The sequence below is a fragment of the Haliaeetus albicilla genome, chromosome 4 (assembly GCF_947461875.1).
Source record: "Haliaeetus albicilla chromosome 4, bHalAlb1.1, whole genome shotgun sequence".
Classification (NCBI taxonomy): Eukaryota; Metazoa; Chordata; class Aves; order Accipitriformes; family Accipitridae; genus Haliaeetus; species Haliaeetus albicilla.
The window spans coordinates 24,108,385-24,131,898 of NC_091486.1; the positions used below are offsets into that span (position 1 = coordinate 24,108,385).

The window sequence follows — 23,514 nt, forward strand, 5'->3', positions numbered from 1 at the left end:
CTCCCTCGGTGCCGCCCTCTCCTCCGCCCCGTCGCCGCTGCGTGGGGCTGGGCCGGGAGGAGACACCCGCCTCTCCGGGCACCTCCTCCCGGCCGCGCGGCGGAGGAGGCTGCGGCCTGGGCAGGGGCCGGGGGAGGTGGCGCGGAGGGAAATGGCGGCCGGGCCGAGCTGAGGGGGGAGGAGAGCCGCGCCATGAGGCTGCTGCGCGCCCTGCTGCGCAGCGCCTCCCCGGGCAGCATCCCGCAGCAGGTGGACTTCTACTCGCGCTTCTCCCCCTCGCCGCTCTCCATGAAGCAGTTCCTGGACTTCGGTGAGTCCCCGCCGGGCTGCCCGCCGCCTCCGCCTCCTCGCCCCGCTGCCCGCAGGTGCCTGTGAGGGAGCGGGGGGGGGGGCGAGAGGGGAGGCAGGAGGCGGCTCCGGCGCGGCCGTGAGCTTCCCCGCCCCCCGCCGTCGTGTTAGCGCTACCGCGTTGCCCAGCTGTTGCTTATCGCTTCTTAGTACTGTCCTTTTTGGCAGAAAAAGGCTCTGCTTCCTTCCGGAAGGAGGGAGCGCAGTGGGCTCCTTCCCCGGAGACTGGAACTGTGGCAAGGTTGAAATTCGGCTGAACGGTCCAGTTTTTGGCATCGCAGAAGTAGTTTGTTTTTTCCTGCAAAACCTGCAGGGTTGGGTAGAGGGTGGGGGCAGTTTTGACAATTGGTACTGTTAGAGTAGTGACTCAGGACCAAGTGAGATTTTCAAGCCTTTTGCAAGCTAGCAGCATGCCACCATTTAAGGTCCACCAAACACAAGAAAGGTTTAACCTCAGCTGGCGCCGAGCAGCTGAAATCATGTCACTTCTCAGTCACGTGTGTGTGCGCCCTACAAAAACACCTTACCCAAATGATGTTGTTTTAGAAGAGGTGTGAGAGAAGGAGCAGGACGCAAACACCAAGAGCCGTTCTGGAGGACTGGGAATCTAGCCTTGAAAATGAGTACATTGGTAACAGGATCCTCAGTCTTACACTCTGCGCTAAAACCACTCATAATGCTCCCAGGTTTGACTGACCACTTGGAAACAAAAGGGATCACAGGAATTGTTCTGTTCTGCTTCAAAGCAAAGACTATGCAGGGAAAGGTCTTGTAAGTCACGTGAGAAACCTTTCCAAAGCCTGGGGATGGAGCCATACTATAATAAATGCTGTTATTGTACCCAGGGCGCTCTCACGTGCATAAATGTTTACATAAATGTTGTGTATAAACATTTAACTAGGTAATAGTTACATTGCTTTTTACATTTTCGTAAGTAAAACATAACTCAGAACTAATCCTAGAACGCCATACTTTGTGTAAGTAGGAAGACTTAGAAAGAAAAGTTTCTCTTAACTATCCACTCTCACTTCATCCATCTATTCAGCATTTCATATGTTGCAATAAAAGGTATCCAATATTTAAAACTCCAGATTTGTACAGGACCCCCAGCATATATTCTGTTGCTACCATACTTTTAAGCAGAGAATCTCGCAATTCAGAGTTTGCTTTGACCTGTGTTATTTTACTACTAAAATGCCGATAAAATAATGCTTATCTTAAAATCAGTGTTTATTTTCAAGGAGTAGTATTTCCTCATGTCAAAAGTTAGGCTACTTTTTTGCTGTTAGTACCTGAACATAAGGAAGGTACAGATAAGCTTGAAAACTTTTATTTTCTCTCTCTCTCTTTTACTTAAGGATTTAATAGTAAAGATAGTAAAAACTAATAACAAAGGCAAAAAAAGAGTAGAGTGCAATACCGAGTATTTGTCTGCAAGACATTCTGTAAGCCATTATAATCTGATGGTGTTTTCATTCAGGATTTTTTCGGGTCCTTTTGCTAAAGTGAGAGCAGTCAAAAAGGAAATCATAAAATCTGGTAATGTTAACTTTAAAAAAGAAAAAGTCTGCTTCTAGTTGCCCCAGGTTTCGATCTAGCAAATTAAATATTCCATATGCAAATTTAGGTCTGGGTCATATACATCTGTCATATCTTGGGTTATAAGCACACAGTATTTTCTGTAAGAGTCTTACCCATTCTTTGCCTAGATACACCATAGCTGCACAGGGAAACAAAGCCATTTGCCCATTCACTGAAATCTTGTTTACCCTAAGCTGTCTCCCATATTTGACCCAGGATTGCAAAGATACAGCCTCCAGATAAAAAAGTGGAATGTCATTTGCTGACTATATGAGGTATTTGAAGATTATCTTTACTTCTAATACTTCAGTCTGACTTGTTCATGGAATTTTAGCTGAGAAAAGCGAAAGGCCAGTAACAGTCATGCCTGAAGTGCAATCTGACTAGGGAGAAGAATGAAAGGTTTCTGGGCAGAGGTCATATGTAGACAACGCATAATACTGGTAAGTGTCACTGGGGAGGAATTCCTTGTAAGCTATTAATTTTTTATTAAGTTAACTGACATGCTCTCATCAGTGTAGTTTATGATGTATCTGAGTCTGGATGCATTAAACTACTCCATTTCAATTTGGTGAAGATTTTTCCTGTTTAAGACACTCCCAGTTCCCTCTTTTTCCATATCCCTTCCTTTAATCTTCTTCCCCAACTCTCCCTTGCCAAATGGAAGGAATGAACTGAGCAGAAACATGAGAGTTAATTTGTAGGAGTTACCTGTTGTGAAACACCAAGCCTGAGGTATGTACTTCACTGCAGCAGATGAACTGGTTAGTAAGTCCAGATGCTGTTTACATGACACTCTTGAAATCTAGAAAAAAGTGTGGCTGAGAATAAAGTACAGCATTTCTTAGCCTCTTCCCCACTCCACACCCTCCTTTCTTGCGTAGTAAAACAAGCATTGTGGGAGTGAATTTAGGTCTTGATCTTAATAACCACATTTAATTGCCACCCACACAGATGACACCTGTCCTTATAAAACGACAGGTCAGTTATCAACAGGTGCAGTAATTTAGCTTCTAGCTTTTAAAAATGTAAAAAATTCAAAAAGTAAATATATGGGAGAACTACTATTCTCATGACTAAGCACTGTAGCTGTCCTACTTTAATTTCTCTCTCAGTATTCATGTGAATTCATTCATCTGTCTTCTATTCCTGTAAGACAGTGAATTTAAATTACAACAGATCTAGCTGAAAATGAGATAAATATTACAGCATTTTTTTACTGAAAGTGTTCCAGTATGAGTTATGGTAATTAAGTAAGATCAGTGATCAAGCAGGGTGTATGGGACTATGATACCTTCTCAAGCATCATTCCCATAAATCATTTCCTGTGCTGGTTTCATTTGCCTCTCTGACATGCTCAGAATGACATACTGTTTGATCAGTACTAGTTACAGTCAATGTTTCCTGCAAATAAAACGGAACAATTTACATGGATAGAAGTGATATTTAAAGTTGAATAGTATGGGTCTGCAACTATTGCATGAGTTACACTTTATATATTGAACATTCTTGTTACTGCAACAGGGCTGGTAGGTTTCAATTTGAGTTTACATTTTGAAATATAAATGGGCCGCTGCCATGAAAGAAACATTGGCTTACCAGACTGGCCTGTCAACTTTAAAACCAAACCACAGACCTCTTATGCAAGAAAGTAAGAGTTTGTGTAGTTCTCTACTGTAAGTACTGACTTTATTCTGAAGCTGCCATATATTTACTTTGGTCTTAGGATCTGAAAATGCTTGTGAAAAGACTTCATTTATGTTTCTGCGACAAGAGTTGCCTGTGAGATTGGCAAATATAATGAAGGAAATAAGCCTGCTTCCAGACAACCTCCTAAGAACACCTTCAGTTCAGCTGGTGCAGAGCTGGTAAGAACAGCATCATTTCATACCTTTAAAGATGACTTTCTGCATATATACAAGTTGGAGGAATTCTCTTCCACAGAAAGAACATTTCATGTGCTCGTTACATGAACATCGCTTATTTAGACTAAATATCCCAATGTAACATAAATCAGAAACTAAATTTACAAACTTGGAAAAAAACCTTTAGGAGCAATCAGAGAACCCACAGGGAATTAAAAATCTTTAAGTATTGCAGATAGTCATGTATGAGAACTCAGTAAAACCAAAAATCCACCAGAACAATGTTTAATAGGGGACTTACCTAAAATGAGGAATCTGGTTAAAGAAACCAACAGAAGAAGGCTAATGCACAAAATGCTTGCAAAAGCTAGTAGAAACCATTTAAAAGACAGGTTATTGCAGATTGAGAGTAAAGGAAGGTGTAGAAAATACAAAGAAAGAGCAATAGGAATCTCCCAAAGCCAAAATATGTAAAACAACAGAAAGAATATGAGGCTATTAAAATAAAAAAGACATAATTGGAAGAGTAAAATTTGCTTTCAAGTAAGGAACTTAAACATAAACATAAGCTTTTGTAAGATGAGAGCAAAACAAGGAGATTGCTTGGCAGCTGCTAAAGGCACATGGGTATCTGGAAAGGCTTTTAAAGTTAAGAGAACAGAAGATCTGCCAGTGAATAAGTGGGATTGATTAGATGACTGGATATAAAAAGAGCTATCAATGAAACACGAATATTTAAATTCTCATTATACTAAATGACATTGATCAGATGGGAAATGAATCCAACTTGGACAAATGCAAAGCAGAGCCCAGAGAGGAACGTCGTCTCCCTGTATGCTTGCTTGCTTACAATGGAAAAAGAAATTTTGATGCTACTGGGGATATTTTTCTGACTATGTCAGTTGATGGGCAAGAAGGCAAATAGTGTTAGGAACTAAGTAACAAATGGGGAGGAATATAATTGTACCACTGCGTTAGCCCATTATTCCTCTGAATTGCATGCAGTTTCAGTCACTCCATCCTGAACAGAAAAGACCAAGAGGGATAATCAGAGGGTTGGAACAACTTCTACGTGAGGAGAAACCAAATAGAATTCTTCAGCTTGGAAAATACACATCTAAGGAAAGAGATGGCAGAAATACTTAAATCATGAACAAGCCAGGAAGATTTTCTAATAACAGAACTCACTGGGGCTGCAAATAGGTGATCACCTACTGGGTTTAAAACACAAAGAAGATCTTTTATGCATTCTGATTAAATTGTGGTATTTATTGCTCTGGAAATTTTGGAAGAAAACATCATGAATAGATTCAAAAGTATCTAACAAAATTCACAGGGGATAGGTCAATGGGATGTATCAAATACAATGATTTGGAAACAAGCAACCTTGGAAGACCATAAATTGCTAACCAAAGGGATCTGAGGAGGCATATTAGAATTGGTCTTTGTCATTTTTCTTTCCTTTAAAGGTATGTCCAAAGTCTTCAGGAGATCCTTGACTTTAAGGACAAAAGCTCAGAAGATTCAGGGGCTATTCATAGGTAAGGATTTGCTGTCACATATGTTAATATTATGGTAATATTATGTTAATATTATGTAGAAGGACTGGCAAGAAAATGATAGCCTAGGAAGAATTTCAGCTATCTCCAATCTTTACATAAGAATTGTAGTAACGTCACCCCCTGTCCCTAAAAGGAGGGTACACTAAAACATGAAAAAAAGCACTTTTATACCGTATCATTCTGGTCAGGACCTTTTTTGGTTACACTGAAGAAGCTATGAATACATTAAGCTTGACCAAATGTTTACCAGTTCCTTACTTGTAATGTTGGAACCGATGTGTGGAACTTTTCACCTGTAGAGTAGGTTTGGTCATCATTGGCTGACCATAACTGCCGTTTGACAGGCATGGGATGATCTGCGTGAAAATGGTTGGCAGAATTTTCTCTTTTTCTTGGCAGTAATCAAGATAATAACTAATAATTTTATAAATAATCAATAAAGGTTGAGTAATGATTGTTTCAATGCTAGTCGCTTGAAATATGCTGTAAAGACTGACCTGTCTTCTTATTGTCATAGGCAGACCTGTGATATTTCTGTACATAATGGTCTTCATTTTTGTAGGCAGATACTGTGTTTGCCATAATACTAAATTCACTTGAAAGTGAAATACTAACAATGTATTTATTTTAGTTTTACAGATACTGTGATAAAAATCCGGAATCGACACAATGATGTAATTCCTACGATGGCTCAAGGAGTAATAGAGTACAAGGAAAGCTTTGGCATTGATCCAGTGACCTCACAGAATGTGCAGTATTTTTTAGACCGTTTCTACATGAGTCGCATTTCAATTAGAATGCTCCTTAATCAACACTGTAGGTGCTATTGTTGAAAGAAAGGGAAATGATACCTGTACTATTGTCAGCATATTTTCTTCTCATTTTTAAGTGCTTAATATGTACTTAAATGCTTCTTAGGAGTACACTATTTGCCTTGCTATTTATAAACTCATTCTTAATACACTTCTTAAAATATTTATTAATAGTAGGCTTTCAAGTATGGTGAAGATTGGAGTTATAGATTGCCTATAAATTTCTGTTTAGCAAAACTGAAGACACAAACTAAAATTATAAAATTATATTGGGAATAAAATCGTATTTTCTTTTTTGGCAGCTTTACTGTTTGGTGGGAAAATTAATCCAGCTCATCCAAAACACATTGGAAGCATTGATCCTAGCTGCAATGTTGTTGAAGTTATTAGAGGTAAATTCAGCAGATAAGAACAAGAATCCTGAAAACTTACATGAACGTCTACACTGAGAGCCAATACACATCTTGATATTCATATACTGTTTAGTTCTTTCCTACGTGGAGGAGAAGTTTCATTTAAAGTGTAATACAGTTTTGTCACTTTTCCCTGTAAACCTAGTTTGTGTGAGAAAATACAAAATCTCCTTTACAGTACAGTGTTTTCAATTTTAGTTTTTCTTTTTGGCAAACTGTAAAGGAGGAAAAGAAAAAAATGGAGGGGGAAATGTAACTTCCTGTGTTTTTATTATAGATGGCTATGAAAGTGCCAAGAGACTTTGTGATTTATATTACATGAGCTCTCCAGAACTCATCCTTGAAGAGCTGAATGGTAAGTGAATATGGGACAAGGCACTCTCTTGAACATAGTGACGGCTTCTTCTAAAGTAGCTGGTGGTGAAATGTTCTCTTTCCACTTTTCATATAGTTGATGTGTTCTCTCTTCTATACTGTCATAAATAGTTTGGGGCTTTTTTTGTGTTTTTTCTTTTGTTTTTGTTAAATCTGGCAGAAGGCTTTCCCTATTCCTCCCTTTAATTAGAAAACTGGAATCTGTAGAAAAGTTTTTGACACTACAGCTGTTGATATAAATTATTTTAGCAGCCTCCTTCCCTCCCTAAGTTTTCTTGCATGTCTTCATCCTATGCTGTCTATTGCATCTTGCCCTCTGCATTTCTTGTGACACTTAAGATTTATACTAAACATTCCATTGTAATTTCTCTTGCTTATTCAGCTGTCATGTTCTTGTAGCTGTAATTAGATATAGTACACTCAAGTTGTGGTAAAAATTATTTGAACCCATTGGCTGTAAACTGTTTTTTCAAGTCACAGCTGTGTTGCTGTGAACTCAGAGGTCAGCTATTGCCCTTGTAGCCTTGCTGAATGCTAAAGAGCCTTTCTGACACTACTCACTAGAGTACTTTACAAGATACTAAATGCCAACTTCAGACAGACCTACAAAAACAAGCAATCAACATTGCTTCTACAAGTCATTGTGAAAGCCAAAGTGCAACCACAGTAACTTGGCCTATGAAGCTAAAGGCAAAGAAAGTGTGGCCTTGACTACACATTCTAGATCTTTTCTTCCTACTGTACAAAACCTGTCATTCTGTATCTAGGTTAAAGAGTTTACCTCTTGTTGGAGCATGATACTAAAAACACTTGTAGGAAACTATCAGTCACACTAGCTAATTCTCTGTACTGAGGGGTCATTTAATGGTGTACATGCTCCAGAAGCCAGAACAAATAGTTGTTTTTATAAAAGGAGTGACCTTTTGCTCAATGAATTGTGAAGGTGAGTTAAACCTGATCCAGGGCAAATGCACGTTCCTTGCCCACAGCTGAGAGTGGAGACCATTATTTAAACCTTAGGCATGGGATCTGGGGGTGGAGGCATGGAGGGAAGCAGTTACCTTGAGGATAGAAACCTAACATATTTCAAAGAGTGATTCCCCCCCCCCCCCTTTTATTTTTGCTGGGTACATAATTTGTTCTAGATCTTTTGACATCACTAGTCTTCAACATTTATGTTCATAAAGCACTGGTCACTAACACAGTCTGGTTGAGAAATTATTAATTTGTTGAACTGAAAGAACGTTAAGAGCCAGCAGAATTTTCTGAGCAACCTTTCCTTAATCTTTCATATAACGAACGTGTTGCCATGATGTATTTTCTAGAATTTATTCTTTAAAAAAACTTTGAAAATGATACCAGTTTTATAGACAGAATTGTCTGTATAATTTTTGTTACGGTTTCTTGCTAGAAATCAGCTAATATCTAAATGAATCCAAGAATAGGCTGTGCTGTAGTTACTATTTGGTGCATTATAGGATCATAAGATAATTCAGGTTGGGAGGGACCTCAGGAGGTTTCTAGCCTGACCTGCAGGGACAGCTACAAGGTCAGACCAGGTTGCTCAGGGCTTTATTCAGTTTGGTCTTACATATCCTCCATGGATGACGACTATGTAACATCTCTGGGCAACCTGTTTCAATCCTTAACTGTCATGGTGAAAAAGTTTTGCTCTATATGCAGCCTGAAGCTCTGTTATTTCATCTTACGCTCACTGTTTCTTGTTCTCCCACCACCTGAATAGCCTGGCTCTATATTCATAACTTCCTCATAGGTATTAGAAAGCAATTATTATATGCTCTAATCAGTGATGCCACAGTGGGTTTTAAGATTAAATTCTAAAGCAGCAGGCACAGTTGAAAATCTTGAGTATGACTTTTGATTAACGTGCAACTTTTTGTCAGATTTCTGTTCAAATTTTCCTTCTCTTGTAAATTCTCTCAACAATACAAACACACATTTTGAATTACTGCGGGAATGAATAAAAGATACCTAGTTTGCTATTTAATTATTTAGACTCTCTTTTCTCCAGCTAAATCACCAGGACAGCCCATGCAAGTGGTGTATGTGCCATCACATCTCTATCACATGGTTTTTGAACTTTTCAAGGTCTGTGCACTTAACCATTACACAATTTTTTTTATACCTCTTTGTTTAGTGAGATTTTATTTGTTTGACTTTTTGAACTTAATTCTAGATAGCAGTGTTTTTGCAAGTGCAAACCTCTTGCTGTTTGACTGCAGGAAGATACCTAAATTGTACTACTTAGACAAACAGTAACCGCACAGAAAATTAACGGCTTTGGAAGATGTATCTCCTTTGCCTAGCCACTGAATACATCTGACACCTTCTGAGTAGACAGCTTTGTCAAAAAACCTTAAAATGTATAAAGGCATTAATTAATAAAGCAAGTGAGAGTAAGAGATAAAATTTTTGGGATACCTTCAAATCTGGTATAATGTGTAGCAGGTCCTATAGAGCTTTTCTCAAGCAGTTCAGTCCTAGACTTTTTTTTATCTTTGTGTCATATTGCATGTACTGTGCATTCTAAAGAAATCTACAAATAAAACTATACATTAAAATATTAATATGTTTGTTCTAAAAAAAATTAAATATTTGAAGTCTGTGTATTCTAATAAACTATATAAATACTGATACTGAATAAACCAGAAATACTAAAAAACCCCTACTCTAAAACCATATACATTTGTCTTGATTCTGAAATATATGATAAAAGTAACTTTCCTAAGTTGATGTTTTAAGATAACATACAAAGTGGTAAGAACAGCATTAAAGTTGTACTTGAAAATTGCAGAATGCAATGAGAGCCACCATGGAACATAATGCTGATCGATGCATTTATCCTCCAATTCATGTACACATCACGCTGGGAAATGAGGATTTAACTGTGAAGGTACCCACTTTTTTGGTTATTTTGATTAGGTTTTTTTTCCCATCACAGGCAGCATATTACTAACTTTAGCTGGTGATCTGGTTTTAACAACAGATTGTATGTGATGTTGTAAGTAAGTAACAAGACCATTATGGAACTTCACATACTGCATCAGTAGGAAATTCATGAAGAGGTTGCACAGTCACACTGAAGGCTCTGCAGTAGAATTACTTGCTTTTGTCCTGCTCATGTCTTGCCTAGCTTATAAGCAACCACGACTAAAAATGAAGTAGCATCTTTATACAATTGTAGTATCAGTCACTCACATTTTGTATGTGACAATGACAGAGCTATACAGGTGTGAAACAACTGAAAAAAGGGAAACAAACATTGTATATTCAATGCAAATCAAACCTCTCTGAAGTACAGTTTGCAGAGTAGTTCCTTCTTTTTCTGTACAACATCCATGTTGGATTTCAAAGACCAACTGCAAGCATTGTCTTTTTTGTAGATCTAACTAAACTGTAGTAAAACAACTCTTCTGACTTACTCCTTCAGCAAGACATTTTAATAGATTGTATTTAACTGGCAGTATTCCTGAGGAATAAAGATAAAAATACACAGAACCTGGCATTTGCTAAAAGGTCTAAGTACTGACTTCAGACAAAATGGAGTTATGAACAAGATAAAAGCAATGCATAATTTAAGTAGAATTTTCTTGCTTCCAAGGGATTATGAATGCTTCTTATGGTAGTATTTTATTTAAATGGTTTGGATAAGGGATGAAAGGGAAGGATTCATCTCTCTCTGGTCATTGTTGTAGCTGAGAGATGGCAATTTAAGAAACCCCATACTTTAATAGGGACAACTTTATATTATGTTTTACCTGAACTTTCTCTGGATCATTGTTTGAGAGAAACTGTCTTTTATAAAAATGTATTCAGGGACATAATGCTACATGTTCCTTCTTGTTCCAGATGAGTGATCGTGGTGGAGGTGTTCCTATGAGGAAAATTGACAGACTATTCAACTACATGTATTCAACAGCACCACGTCCACGTGTTGAGACATCACAAGCTACACCTTTGGTATGCAAATCTTTTATACGTTGTCATCTTGGATGTGTTTAATTGTCACAAAAGAAACCATTTAGCCAAAGCTATGAAATACTGATTTTATAGATACAATGAGTATCACTGTTTGAATGTTACAGCTTAATTCAAGTATTTTTCTGAAAGTAACTGGAAAATTGCATAAAACGCTGAAATAAAAATTATTTAAACTTGTTCAAGATTCTCTTTTTCTCTACCAAATATAAAGATCGGCTATCTCAAGCAGAACACTTAGCTATGCTGCATGTACTGCAGTAAGGACAGGACTCTGAATTCCTGTTGTGGCCACTGAATGAAAGGAAGAACAATTACAGCAATGATTTTGGATCAAGCCCATAGTTTCATTTGTACTGTGTAGTCAGTTGTACCATCCCCCAGCAAGGATGAAGGTATGCAGATGCGACAGGGCATATGAAGAATCTACTTTGGTCTTGTGTGAACTTAATAGATGCACAAGAAATAAAGCCTTAGCTTTCAGTAAGAAGCTCTGAACAGCTTTCCTGAATTTATTCTCTCACATTGGATTATTCAAAATGTGTTTTTTAAATGTATATAGTGTTCTGAATCTAGATGACTCTGCAACTCACTAAACACTAGATCTTTACAGAGAAGTGTTGTGTATATTCGTTGAGAGATCACCTCTAAAATTTAGCACATAAAAAAACCAACTTAACACTTCAGGGCTATGTCCTGCTACTACAGACAGGGCTTGATAGAATTTTAGTATAAGCTACAAATTCACAGACATTGTTTCTTGGACCTTTTTTATATGTACTGATGATGAAATGTATCTGACTTAAGTACTCAGCTTTCTTAAGATTAGCAGCTCCATGAGTCATAGGACAGACTCAGTACAGTTTTCTCTAATGGTGTCATGTCTTCTTCAAAAAGCTACCATAATACAAGGAGTGTCATCTAGCAGCCCTGTCTGACAAAGAAAGGAATAAAACAGTTTTCTCATAATCACAATCATCCATGCATTCTTCTGTGTCTGGGGTGTATAATAGTTCTGGGGGGCATAATAGCTAACATTTGAACTCTTTCCCTTACTGTCAAACATCATGCTTAGTTCATCTATTTACTTATTAAGTTAAAACAGAAAACACTACTGGTTGATACAATTAATGAAAATACACTTTTTCCTCCTGGATCAGGCTGGATTTGGTTATGGCTTACCCATATCACGTCTGTATGCACAGTACTTCCAAGGAGACCTGAAACTGTATTCCTTAGAAGGCTATGGTACAGATGCAGTTATTTACATAAAGGTATGATGTTAACACTTTACCATTTTAAATCTGTCAGCAACCCTAACTGCTAATAGAACTCCTTGTTCTGTTACTATAACTTCGATTAAGAAGAATCGTCAGCTACAGTCTTCTCTACTTACAGGCCTTATCAACAGATTCAATTGAAAGACTCCCTGTATATAACAAAGCAGCCTGGAAACATTATAAAGCAAACCATGAAGCAGATGATTGGTGCGTGCCAAGCAGTGAGCCAAAGGACATGACCACTTTTCGCAGTATATAGCTTTTTCCTCAACAGTTCATACGAAGTAGGTATGTCTGTAAAGGGAATTTAAAAGACCTGATTTACACCAAGATGCTGAGCTACATTTGGTATGTGAAAGTAATTTTAAGTGGAGTAACAGCAGGTTTAATGTAATTACTCTTTTCTGGAATTAAGAAAAAAACAACCAAGAAAAACCCCAAACCTCTACATCTAAATTTTAAGTGAGGAGGCCCCAATTAATTTGTTCCACTTTCTATTTATGACTACTTTCAGTAGCTAAGTCAAAGAAGCTGTAATTTCAGGTTTTACAGGGACCAATGCAATCTATATCATATCTGGTGAGAAATGTATTAATTCATATAATTACAAAATTATTTTACTAGAAGAGCTGTTGAAAAAGCTCACCAGAGCATTTTCCATTATACAAATTACAGATCAGTGGAAAACTCATGTAAGAAATATTGAGGAGGTCACTGCTATACCTTTGCACCTGTATGGCACTTTCTATTCTTTTGTCTTAAGCATGCTGAAGCTTAATTTTGCAAAGTTAGATATGTTGCCTACACACCTTGCCTACATCAAGGTTCTTTGTAGCTGTAGAAATCACACTTAGGTCTGTAGGGATGAAAAAAAAAAAAATCAGTTCTAGCTGCTACCACTGGTATAATATATCTCAGGTATGTGGTATCAGTCATATTTCTTTGGTTGTAATGTGAATATTTAATACATGTGAAAAACTTCTCTTGCCGTGATCATTGTGACTTAGCAAATAGTTTTGGCCTGTGTACAGTAAAGATAATGCTGTCTTGCATTTGCTTATATTTCTGTAGGTAATACCAAAACGCAGTATCAATGTTCTAGCCCTAGTAAGATCTCGGATTCGGGTGTGTCAGGTTACAGCTATAAATGGAAACTATTTTAATAAACAGATTTTTAAAATTTGCCCTTAATAGGGCATCTCTATTATTTTGACAATAGAAACTACCTTCTCAGGAGTATTTTAGAAAAAGCGGAATTAACCGTTTTTGAAAATACCTTTGTATTTGTGATGTGCTTCTGGCATTGTTTATGTAGTAACTGGAAGTCACACTATAACATAAATAAGGTAAGCAGAATGTGTTTATCAGTCAAAGGCAAACTGTCAAAACATACTGGGGAAGATAAGAGAGGGGAATGAGTATTACATTTCAGATACAAAGTCCTTCTTTTAATAAAGGATTCAACTTCTTTTAATGCCTATTATGCCAGCTTTGTTCAAATCATACACATCTATGTTGCACCTCCATCCCTGTCATTCCTGAACATTTTAGGAGTGATGCACTTAAAGACACTGAGAACTAATCCTTTTCTCAGTTAATTCATTGCATGTAATTCTGTGATTTTTGTTCTGCAGCAGACATGCATAATCCCGCTTAGAAAGAATAAGCCTAAATTTTGCTAGTTTACTAGCTCTGCATAGAGCAGAAGGTGAGAAACCACAAGTGAAGGGAATAGCTGGTATGTTAGAAATTGAAGTCATGCTATTCTAGTTGTAGCTGAGCCAGATTAAAGATTATCACCTACCTCCCTAGCCTAGTTGTGCAAAACAATAAAATGGTTCTATACCCTGGTCAAGCTAACATAGGTCACTTTAACAGGAGTGATTTACAGAATGGGCTATATATGCAGTTAAACCGATGCTCTGAGGGAGGATTATTCTAGCTTAATTGCCACCACAACAGTACAGTTACCTGCTCCACTCAAGCTTGTGAGCACTTTGAGAGGTCCCTATTTGTCTTCTTTACAAGGATGTGAGGTGGTGACTGGCATACCCTTCAATCTGCATGGCTACAAGTGAGGAGAATCTATAGCTGTTCTCTTCTTCAGCCCCGCAAGAGGATGTATATGAGAAATTCCACATACTGTGAAAAGGGGCCTGTACAAAAGTTAGAGGGAATGCTTGCAGCTATGGCTTTTGCTAAACTAAAGCTGAAAGTTACAGCAAGGGATTTTAAAAACTCATCTCTGAAGCTGAACATTGTAGCTTTTACGCTGAGTTTTTAATCTTCTTTTAACTAACTTAATTGAACTGATTTTAGTAATATCTGAGAACTACAAGAAAAGCTAACACAGTTGGTTTTCTACAGTCTATTATAGTATTTCATATGGTATTACTGAAATAAAACCTCTTTCATGCTCTCAGCTAGCTACCAGTTGAATTCTGATTATTAGAACAACTTGCTGTGTAATTATATTTGTATCCATCTCCTCACCTGCCACCCTGAATGATTGTGGTGAAAACACAAATGTAGTAGTATTTTGGTTTACAATGTTTAACCATGCTTACAAGTTTAATCTTACTTTTGATTTAAATAGAAGTTCAGAAGATAATTTTTGTGTTTAATATTTTCATTACTGTACTGAAGTCATTGCTAGTACACTGGTTAAGTTGAAGTGAATCACTGTAAAAAATTAGTATACTATCTCAGCTATCAAAATGCTGAGATTAATAGTTTTGTATGCAAATGAGCTCAGTCTTGCACTGTAAAATTAAACTTGGTTTGTGTTAACTTGATTTTTTTGAAAGAATCACTACATTTCTTCATTAAAACTATTTTAAAAATCAAACTTTCAGTTGGGTGATTTTGTGGCTTGGTACTAAGCTAGTTCCATGGAGCCAGCCTTCTTGTTTAGCATCTGACAGATGTTAAATGCTGTGGTCTGTGATAATCAATGTTCTTATGCTCAGGTGCCAAGTGAGTTTATCATCCCTGCTGGGGCCTCTGTTTAACTACAACAGCTCTGCGCACAGGCAAACCTTTGAAATCATTATTTCCACTAGTCTCCTTCCTGAGAAACAAACTCTTCACAGGGTGCAATATTCAGTTCAGTAGGCTTAAAGGAAAAAGGTAATACATGGTTGTATCAATATTCTCTCTTCTAGCTGAAAGCACAACAGAGAAAAAAAACTTCCTTGACTGAATTAATCAAAGGGTGGTTTTATGTGTGTGATCCTAAGCATTTGATCATTCCGTACTTCTAAATCCCTTCTCTTTTATCAGTAGGGCAGCATTCCTCTCTGGCTTAAAGTCTGTAAGTTTGGAGTACGAACTGTAAACTACTGGAAACAAAGTAAATAAGTTAAATCTTGACCAAAGAGTTGTTTCTTAATGCACAAACCTGAAAATTGAACTTCTTTTTCAAAGTAATTATTACCAAGATTTTCAAATTTTACTTTGGAAATGCATAGTGTGCAGAAGCATTTCCACACAGTCCTTCTGTTGAAATTCATAAGACATTTACACAAAAAAATAACAACTGTGAAACACCAGCAGTGAAGTTCATTCATTTAATTAAAATGAAAAATAGTCCATAGATTTAAAGGAGAACTTGGTCCACATAAACAAATTATGTAAGTTTTGTTCTAGTCCATTCTATGGTGGAATTGATATTTAAACTAGTCTATGTTTCTGGAATAATCAAAGGAAGTGCTGTTGTAGTATCTCTAGAAAATAGTATGTAAACATACAAAACACCAATCCACGTTCTAAACTATTCTGAGAATCAAATCCTCCTTTAAAGAGAAATAATCTGTAGTCTACAATTGAACATTTAAATACAATGCAGAAACCCAGTGCTTCAGTGATAATTTTTCCTACAATTCTTCCCTCAGTATTTTAAGTTTGAAAAACAGTATAGTTTAAAATTAGCAAATATATAAATTTGGTCCGCAAAAATCTTGTAGCAGGTAGAAAAGAGAAATACATGTATTGCAAATTGATCTTATTCATAGCATAAATCTATAAAACTATGTATTATTTAGGAAAAATAGGTTAAAAAAGATCTTATTTATAGGTTTAAACCTTGTCCCAACACCATACGGGTAGTGTACAGAAAACTTAGTATTATGCTTAGTATATGTAGTTTGTGAAAACTACTTAATACTTCTTGTTATTTTCTCAGTAAGTTGCAACACATAGAACGCAAAAACAATGTGCTACTACAGTGAACTTTGAAAGAAAATCCCAGAAATACAAGAATTTAAACAAAATAATCCATAAATTTGAAATACATGCTTTCTTTTTAAATTAATTTGACATTACCGTTTTCTTAAACTTAATTTTTACTATACATCTTTAGTGGCAACAGATAAACAGACTGTCACAGACTGAATTTGTTGGCAGGATTTTTCTATTGTCCCTCTATCAGATTCAACTCTATCAAATGCTAGTTGACTAATATTGGAATGATTTTTAATACAGTATTCTACTTTTCACAAACATCAATTTCAATGAAAAGGGCATATGAGGTCTTAGAAGCACAAATATTACTTAAGGCAGAAAGTTAAATTATTGTCTATTAGTACAGGCAGAGTCAACTAGGAATAAAATACTGAAAACATCTCATTTTACTGGGTTGTAATGGGGAGGGACCATAATTAAAAAGTAAAAAAACACCTACCATGTTAAACTGTTGCACTTTCCCTCCTCCCTCAATTGTACAACTATATACAAATTTGCTGAACTTCCTCAAGATGAAGCAAGTCTGTGCTAAAATAAAACAGGGTCATTTTAGCAGCTTGATTCAAGAGTGGCTACAACTCTGCCAGTCTTGCGAACTTCTCTCTCCTTCTTTTGAACCTTTTCCTTCTGCTTTTCCAGTTTTTCTTGTGTTTTTCTAATATCCTTAATTTTTTTCTTTATTGTTGATCGGTCATTTTGACTGGAAACTCCCAAAGCCTTTGGGGGGGAAAAAAAAAAAAAACACCTCATCATTAATTTTTCCAACAGCACTGTCAACAGTGCTCGTGCATGAACAGTTTAAGAAAGTGTTATTCGCTTTGCTGGAAGCTAGTCTGTTTATTTGAAAAATAGGGACCTAAGTCCTTAAGAGCATCGTAAATGATCATCTGGTTAACAAGGTAAGTAAGGAAACAAGGGCCTACTCTTGTTCGGTTGTGAAATAACAGCTTCTCATTGCATTTTACAAACAGGTAGACACCTCTAGAATTTCCAGCAAATAGCAAACTAAGTAGTATTCTCAAAATATTTTTCTAGCTCTTTTTATACAAGAGGAATTTATATTCAATAACTAATAAAATTTTTAATATTAAGGATTTTAAAGTGTATTATTAAAAAGTGTATTCAGGAAGTATATGGTATGCTTTGATTTTTAATCAGCAGGTGGCAGTACCCAATTCCAAGTTACAGACAGCACTCGCTCACACTCTATGAAACTCTGAATGGCATTAGGTGTAAATTAAGCTTTAAGCATCAACACCCAAAGTTCCCCAAATAGAGACAGTCATTTGACAGATGAGTAACAGGTATTTCCCCTGTGTCCAAGGAAATACTTATTTAACAAAAATACAGGACATTTAATGTTGCACGTCTGTTCTAAAATGCAGGTGTATTTTGGAGGCTGAAGTTAGACACTTTTTTTTTTCCTCCCTAAAACACTCAAGTCCTACTATTGATCATTAACAATAATTTGCCTTATGCCAGAACAGACAAATGAACCTCATTTTAGTCACACATCTTGGCTGTCCAAAATGCAGTCTGATAATCTAATGAGAAAGAAAAACTGAAAGAGTTTACTAGCACTATAAGGGATACATACCATGTGGCTTCCAGAGGTGAAGTGGCAAGAAAAAGCTCAAAAGATTGATTTAGAATAGATTTTTTCAGCAGGAGTAAAAACCAAAAACATTTAAAAGGTCACCAGATAGGATTTTGAAGAGGAGATGTGAAAAACCCAGATTTCTAAAATTGGATCCTGCAATTCTATGCATTTGAATTGGTTGGATCTTGTTTTGATATGACCTTGTGCTGAGATTGATAGATATATCAAGCCCCTTTAGGGAATTATGCTTACTTTGATTTCCTCAAGATGCAAACAAGGGAGAAATACTTGGTATTATTCTGATTAAAACCGGCTTGTCTTTAATTGTACAATTATTAATTCTCATCTAACTGTATAATCTCCAAGTATTTCAAAAGCAAAACTCTGTCCCTTAAAAAGCCATGAAAACAGACTTTGTAGGTTAAAAATATGTCTGAATAAGCAGTGAAATTCATACCGTTCCATATCTATCCTGGGATATTCACATACCTTTAACTTCTCACTGTCGAGCTGCATTAACTGCTGTCCATCTATGTTCATAGCTGTGAACTCCATAATATACTGCTCCATGTTCATTCCCATTAACCAGTGGCATACTTGCTGGGTGGTCCATTCAGAAATAGGTCTATTGTGCCATTGATTTTGCTTTCCTGTTGTTGTAAATTCATCATCTAATGCCTAACCAATTGAGAAAAGTCACCGTAAGCAATGTTTTACTTGACTATATGTTGAATTCCAGTTGCCAATTGAGTTTGATGAACAAAATGCATTTTTAAACATACTCTAGCTCAAGGACTTAAGTTCTTGGGATCACAGTTTATAGTCAGTTTGCCTAGGAGTTTGCTATAAACAAAAAGACACTACAACATTCAACACAAACTAAGTCGGAAATAGAGAACATAAATGGTTTTCTCTAAGAAATTATATAGCAAAACATTAATTTAAATTTGATGTATCCTAAGAATGAACAAGCTTCCTCAGTCAGTTAAGGTAGCTCAATCCTAATGTTAGATACTGCCTTACACAGACAGCATCAAGAAGGATCAATTAGCACTTCAACTATATTATTGATTATTGTTAAGTGAAGGAAATCCCCAATAAAAGCAATTCTAGTAGTCAGTAAATCTGCTGACTGTTTCAGGTACAGTTTTACTAAATTTGGGGCATTTCTAAAAAGGACTAAACATCCTGTCAACATTTTAAAGGGTCTGCCTAGAAGACCATTTCAGAAACGGAAGAGCTTGTAGCCTTCCACTGAAAATACACTTTGCCAGCTCACAGAGCTTTTGAAGCTCTCTGCTTCAATTTCAGTTGGCTTCTGAGGGGAAAAAGGTACTGCTGTTCATCCTGAAGCACTCTATTACTTCATCACAAAAGAAAAGCTACATAAAACGGAGCTCAGTGTCTATACAGAAGAAATTCTAGTGCAATACTTGAATCAGTAACATCAGTTACCTGAAGTTTTATTAACTATCCAAAATGATCTCTCACTAGCTCATGATTGAGTACAAGCTGCATTAGATTTGCAGACTGCTCCACTAGGCAGCTTTCACCACTTATCAAAGATATTTGCAAACCAGCAGAAAGTATGCCTACTTTTTCCAGCAAGCCTTACACCTGTCATCTGTAAACAGAAAACATGGAAATAAGCATCTTTCTAGTGATGGATTTGAAATACGAGCCTGTAAGTTTCAGGTGAACAACTACAACTCCCAACCAGAGGGATCTCACAAAATCCAACTCCCTTGATAGAAAATTTGGGAGAGTTGATTAAATGTAACAAAATAATTCTGGCAATTGCAAGTGAAAGATACTGAGACATAGGCCTGTCACATGGTCCAATCATACAGTAAACTGGATCTGAGAGTGCAACATGGAACACACATCTGAGGTGAAACAAATACAATTTTAAACTTCCGATGCATCAGAGGACTACAGCTAATTAGAAACGATTTTGCTTTTCCTGGTCTGTGAAACAAAGGACAGTGGTTACATTAGGAGGTAGCGCAGATAAATAGGAACAGGTTTGTAGGGCAGAACAGTTTGTGCTGAGGTCTTAAATCCATACTACAAGCATTTAAAAAGATTTTTACTTCGGAATAGCTCTAGTCTGGTCACACAGACTCAATGGCCACTAGCAGCTGGAAAGCACCAAAAACACTGTTGGAGCACATCTGATTTGATTTCCAAGATAAATCAAAGTAAGGCAAGCGGGGACAATCAGGAGATTTACTTCAAAAATGAACCCCTAATCCTAATTAAAATGCTTAGGTAGATGCAACAAGTGTGAACACATCCGCCTCCTGATGTGCAAAGAAGAATAGCAATTTTCATAAAATAACAGCAGAGGGCTCTAGAAGAGGTTTTGCTTGAAGTGCTCCATACAGCATCTGTATCAAGACAACAGGGGCACAGTGAGTTTTTTATCCAAGCTATCAAGCTTGAGATGCTTCGTACAGAGAAAGAAGATTAATTGTATAAATTACTAAAGGAATTTAAAAATGCCTGTTTATTTTAAATCATTTTAGGTAACAGTACTCCTCAACCTGATATTGTAATACAAAATATATATTGGTAGCTTTATTTTGTCTCATACTAGCAAGTGTTCATGAATAATACACAAAAAAGGGGAAACTCTTTACATTTCAAGTTTGACCTGCATCCTGCATCTTAGAGTTGTGTGTGGTCTATCAGCAGCAAAAAAATACTAAAATATATATTGCCACATATATATATTTTTTTATATATATCTAACTACTTTTATCCTTTGGGGGTGTGTGCGTGCATCTATCTATCTCTTTTACACTGAGAAATGTGTAAAATGTTTTATTCCAGTTGGAACTCACTCACTAGTTTTATCTAATCTGTGCTAGCCACGCAACAACTTCACTTCTGTAATTTCAAACTGTAAATACTTGAAGAAGATGTACTCCTGTCAAACAAAGAGGCCCAGATTAATTAATTTTGCCAGGGGAATGCAGTCCCTCGACAGAATCTCGGGGGCATTCTGCACCAGTTCCTCCAAGCAGCACGGATTAGAGCAGCTAACAGACTGTACCATGGAGGAGTCCTCCAGACTGAGCTACTAATTCCAGTCTAGGCTTTCAGCATCATCAGTTGCTAATGAAGTCCTCCTACTTCTTATTGGTAAAGACACAACCCTAAAACCAGAAGAAGTTGTACCAAAAACTGAATCTGTGTTAAAACACTTAGACATCCTCTCCTCACAGAAGTGAAGGTGAACAGAAAGATATTTAATGCTGTATAATTTGAATTTTTCACTACTGCACAAAGAAAAAGCACATCTGTAACTATTTTGTTAATAAAAGTGTAGAAGAATAAGATGAAGAACACTGATTTTTGAGTAATGCTTATTGGTCATTAAATAACACCTCTACATCTTTTTTTTTTTTACAATTGTTTACTGTCCTTCCAGAGACAGAAGGACTGTCCCAAGCTGTGTGTACATCAGAGTTACAGTCCCCAAAACAGCCACCACACACACACAAAAGATCAGCTGCAAATTCAGAAAGCAGAACTAAAACTACTTATAAGGTATGGAAACATGAGAAAATCACGTGCTCCTGCATAAAAATGCAGGTGATGCAGAAAGCAAGTACAGAAATACTGAAGGCTCTAACGATAAAATATACAAAACCCAAGAAAACACCAATGCTGTCACACCATTTAACAGATAAAAAACTTTAGAAAGGTAGGAGGGATTACCAGCTAGCTTGCCTTTGCTGTAACCAGCTAGCTGCTAACAACCTAATTCTCACCATGCAGTCACTTCCCCAAACTGCTCATGAGTACCTGCCCAGCAGAAGCAGACTCTTCAGTGCTGCTCCCATCTAGATTTCCAAGAGGTGTTCCCATCTCCTGTCTACTAACAGTTCCAGGATTTCTGGGCAGCATGCAGTAGCCCATTCCTCTGAAAGCAGGGGTTGTTACACTGGCTAGCACGATCCCTGCAGGATATTTGTGAACCCATCCAAACAACAAGCACCAGGTAGAAATTCTACTTGTGAAGGGCTTAAGGATTTGAAATAGCTAAAATTGCTATATGATTGGTTTATTATTTTTTCCTAGACCTCAATGTATACTACTACTACTTAAAAAAAACCCCAAGAACAGAACTACCTATTTTTCTTTACACATATGGCTTTCCAAAAGAGAAACCAGCTCAGTGTTTATTTATCATTATCCTCAGAACAGACCCTGATAACCAATGTAATTACTGAAAAGGTACAAACGACTTTCATTGGTCATACACTTAAGCAACATATAAACTAGACAGAACACTAGAATCAGACTCATCTGTAACAACAACAAAAAAATCATCACTTTACACATGCAGAATTAGTAACGGACAACTTTCATTTGAGTTTTAGGACCAGAAGTTTACTGAAAGTTGTAACACTGATCAAAGAACAATATTCAAGAAGATATATCTTATGATTTATACTGCTTGAAAGTTTTAAAAACACATATTCTATTAATGAATGATTCCATTCAAAAATCTGCATGGAGCACTTGCAATGACAGGTATTAGCTGAAGTTCCTCTGGTTTTCGTTAGATCTATGACTGTTATCTCTGATAAAAATCTGCAAGAAATGAATCCACTACTGAAACCTGTAAACTAGTTATATGATTTTTGACACCCCAGATTTTTATGTTAGTGATTTCATATTTATAACATTGTTTGTAAGACTGTTCCGGCTTTCTACATATTACTGGACTATTTTAAGATTTTCACCAAAGCCTGGTTTAAGATAGCTAATAACCTGCACATTCATGAACCACCATTTAATTTTTTTCTTCAAACATTATCACTACCAGTTTGGCAAGCCCTCTAACTCATTTCTGGAAGATGACCGTGTTCAGCTTTTAATGACTCCTCCTAGTCTATACAGGATTTAATTTATAAAGACGCCCATCGTCAAACATTGAATGAGACAATATCTCAGAATGTTACCAAAATGTAGACTTCAGGTTTCAGCTGTAGCCAAAGGAGTTAGTTCTCCAGTGGAATGAACACTGACTTTCAGGCATCTAGTTTCTACCTATATATCAGAACCACTATATTCTGCCTTTTTTTTTTTTGTTGTTCTTTTTTCTTCTGTTTGTTTTTATATAGATGAAATTTTATGGTAAAACAAACCTGCATGGATATGAAGGCAAGGTCAAAAACGCTGCAGTTTTCATTCACCCAGGAAGTTGCTTTAAATTAGTGGAACAGAAAGGTGTTACATTTAAAATTAAAAACTGCAATTTGATCACAGTTAATTCGTTCCAATTTTTATCATATTAACTAGGATCAGAACACAAAGGCTGTTATGGCATCTACTAGTCTGTGTCCTTAGTTCAGTAACACCTTAACAATTCTTTACAGTGCTCTTCAACATTCAAATATGGAAACAGCCATCTAGTTTCATA

General features: G+C 36.7%; 2 protein-coding genes across 7 annotated transcripts in view; one reads left to right on the plus strand and one right to left on the minus strand.

Annotated features, from left to right (window-relative positions):
• Positions 1-48: 48 nt before the first annotated feature.
• On the plus strand, positions 49-15,083 carry PDK1 (pyruvate dehydrogenase kinase 1). 2 transcript variants are annotated; one of them, XM_069781436.1, is made up of 12 exons: positions 173-310; positions 2,264-2,372; positions 3,656-3,797; positions 5,264-5,335; positions 5,988-6,172; positions 6,471-6,560; positions 6,859-6,936; positions 8,989-9,065; positions 9,772-9,870; positions 10,827-10,937; positions 12,116-12,229; positions 12,354-15,083. In XM_069781436.1, exons 3-12 carry the CDS (start codon positions 3,688-3,690, stop codon positions 12,492-12,494), a joined length of 1,077 nt encoding a protein of 358 aa, XP_069637537.1. In that variant the 5' UTR covers positions 173-310; positions 2,264-2,372; positions 3,656-3,687; the 3' UTR covers positions 12,495-15,083. The 2 variants fall into 2 exon arrangements, with proteins under 2 accessions (XP_069637536.1, XP_069637537.1); XM_069781435.1 differs by lacking the exon at positions 2,264-2,372 and having other exon boundaries at positions 49-310.
• Positions 15,084-15,790: 707 nt separating this feature from the next.
• The window catches only part of LOC104321479 (neurabin-2), a 44,119-nt gene continuing 36,395 nt past the window's right edge, over positions 15,791-23,514 (minus strand). For all 5 annotated transcript variants that reach the window (XM_069781408.1, XM_069781406.1, XM_069781407.1 and 2 more), the window contains 2 exons: positions 18,567-18,755; positions 15,791-17,194 (listed from right to left, as the gene is read on the minus strand). In XM_069781408.1, the coding sequence (XP_069637509.1) occupies positions 17,027-17,194; positions 18,567-18,755 (357 nt within the window). In that variant the 3' untranslated portion in view covers positions 15,791-17,026. The remainder of the gene's footprint in view (positions 17,195-18,566; positions 18,756-23,514) is intronic.

What these genes read in the sequence shown, in the direction of transcription:
- PDK1 (XM_069781435.1), top strand. Translation starts at nt 193, where the DNA reads ATGAGGCTGCTGCGCGCCCTGCTGCGCAGCGCCTCCCCGGGCAGCATC. An exon ending in GTTCAGCTGGTGCAGAGCTG is followed by an intron (nt 3,798 to 5,263) that starts GTAAGAACAGCA and finishes TTTCCTTTAAAG; the next exon opens with GTATGTCCAAAGTCTTCAGG. An exon ending in TGGTTTTTGAACTTTTCAAG is followed by an intron (nt 9,066 to 9,771) that starts GTCTGTGCACTT and finishes TGAAAATTGCAG; the next exon opens with AATGCAATGAGAGCCACCAT.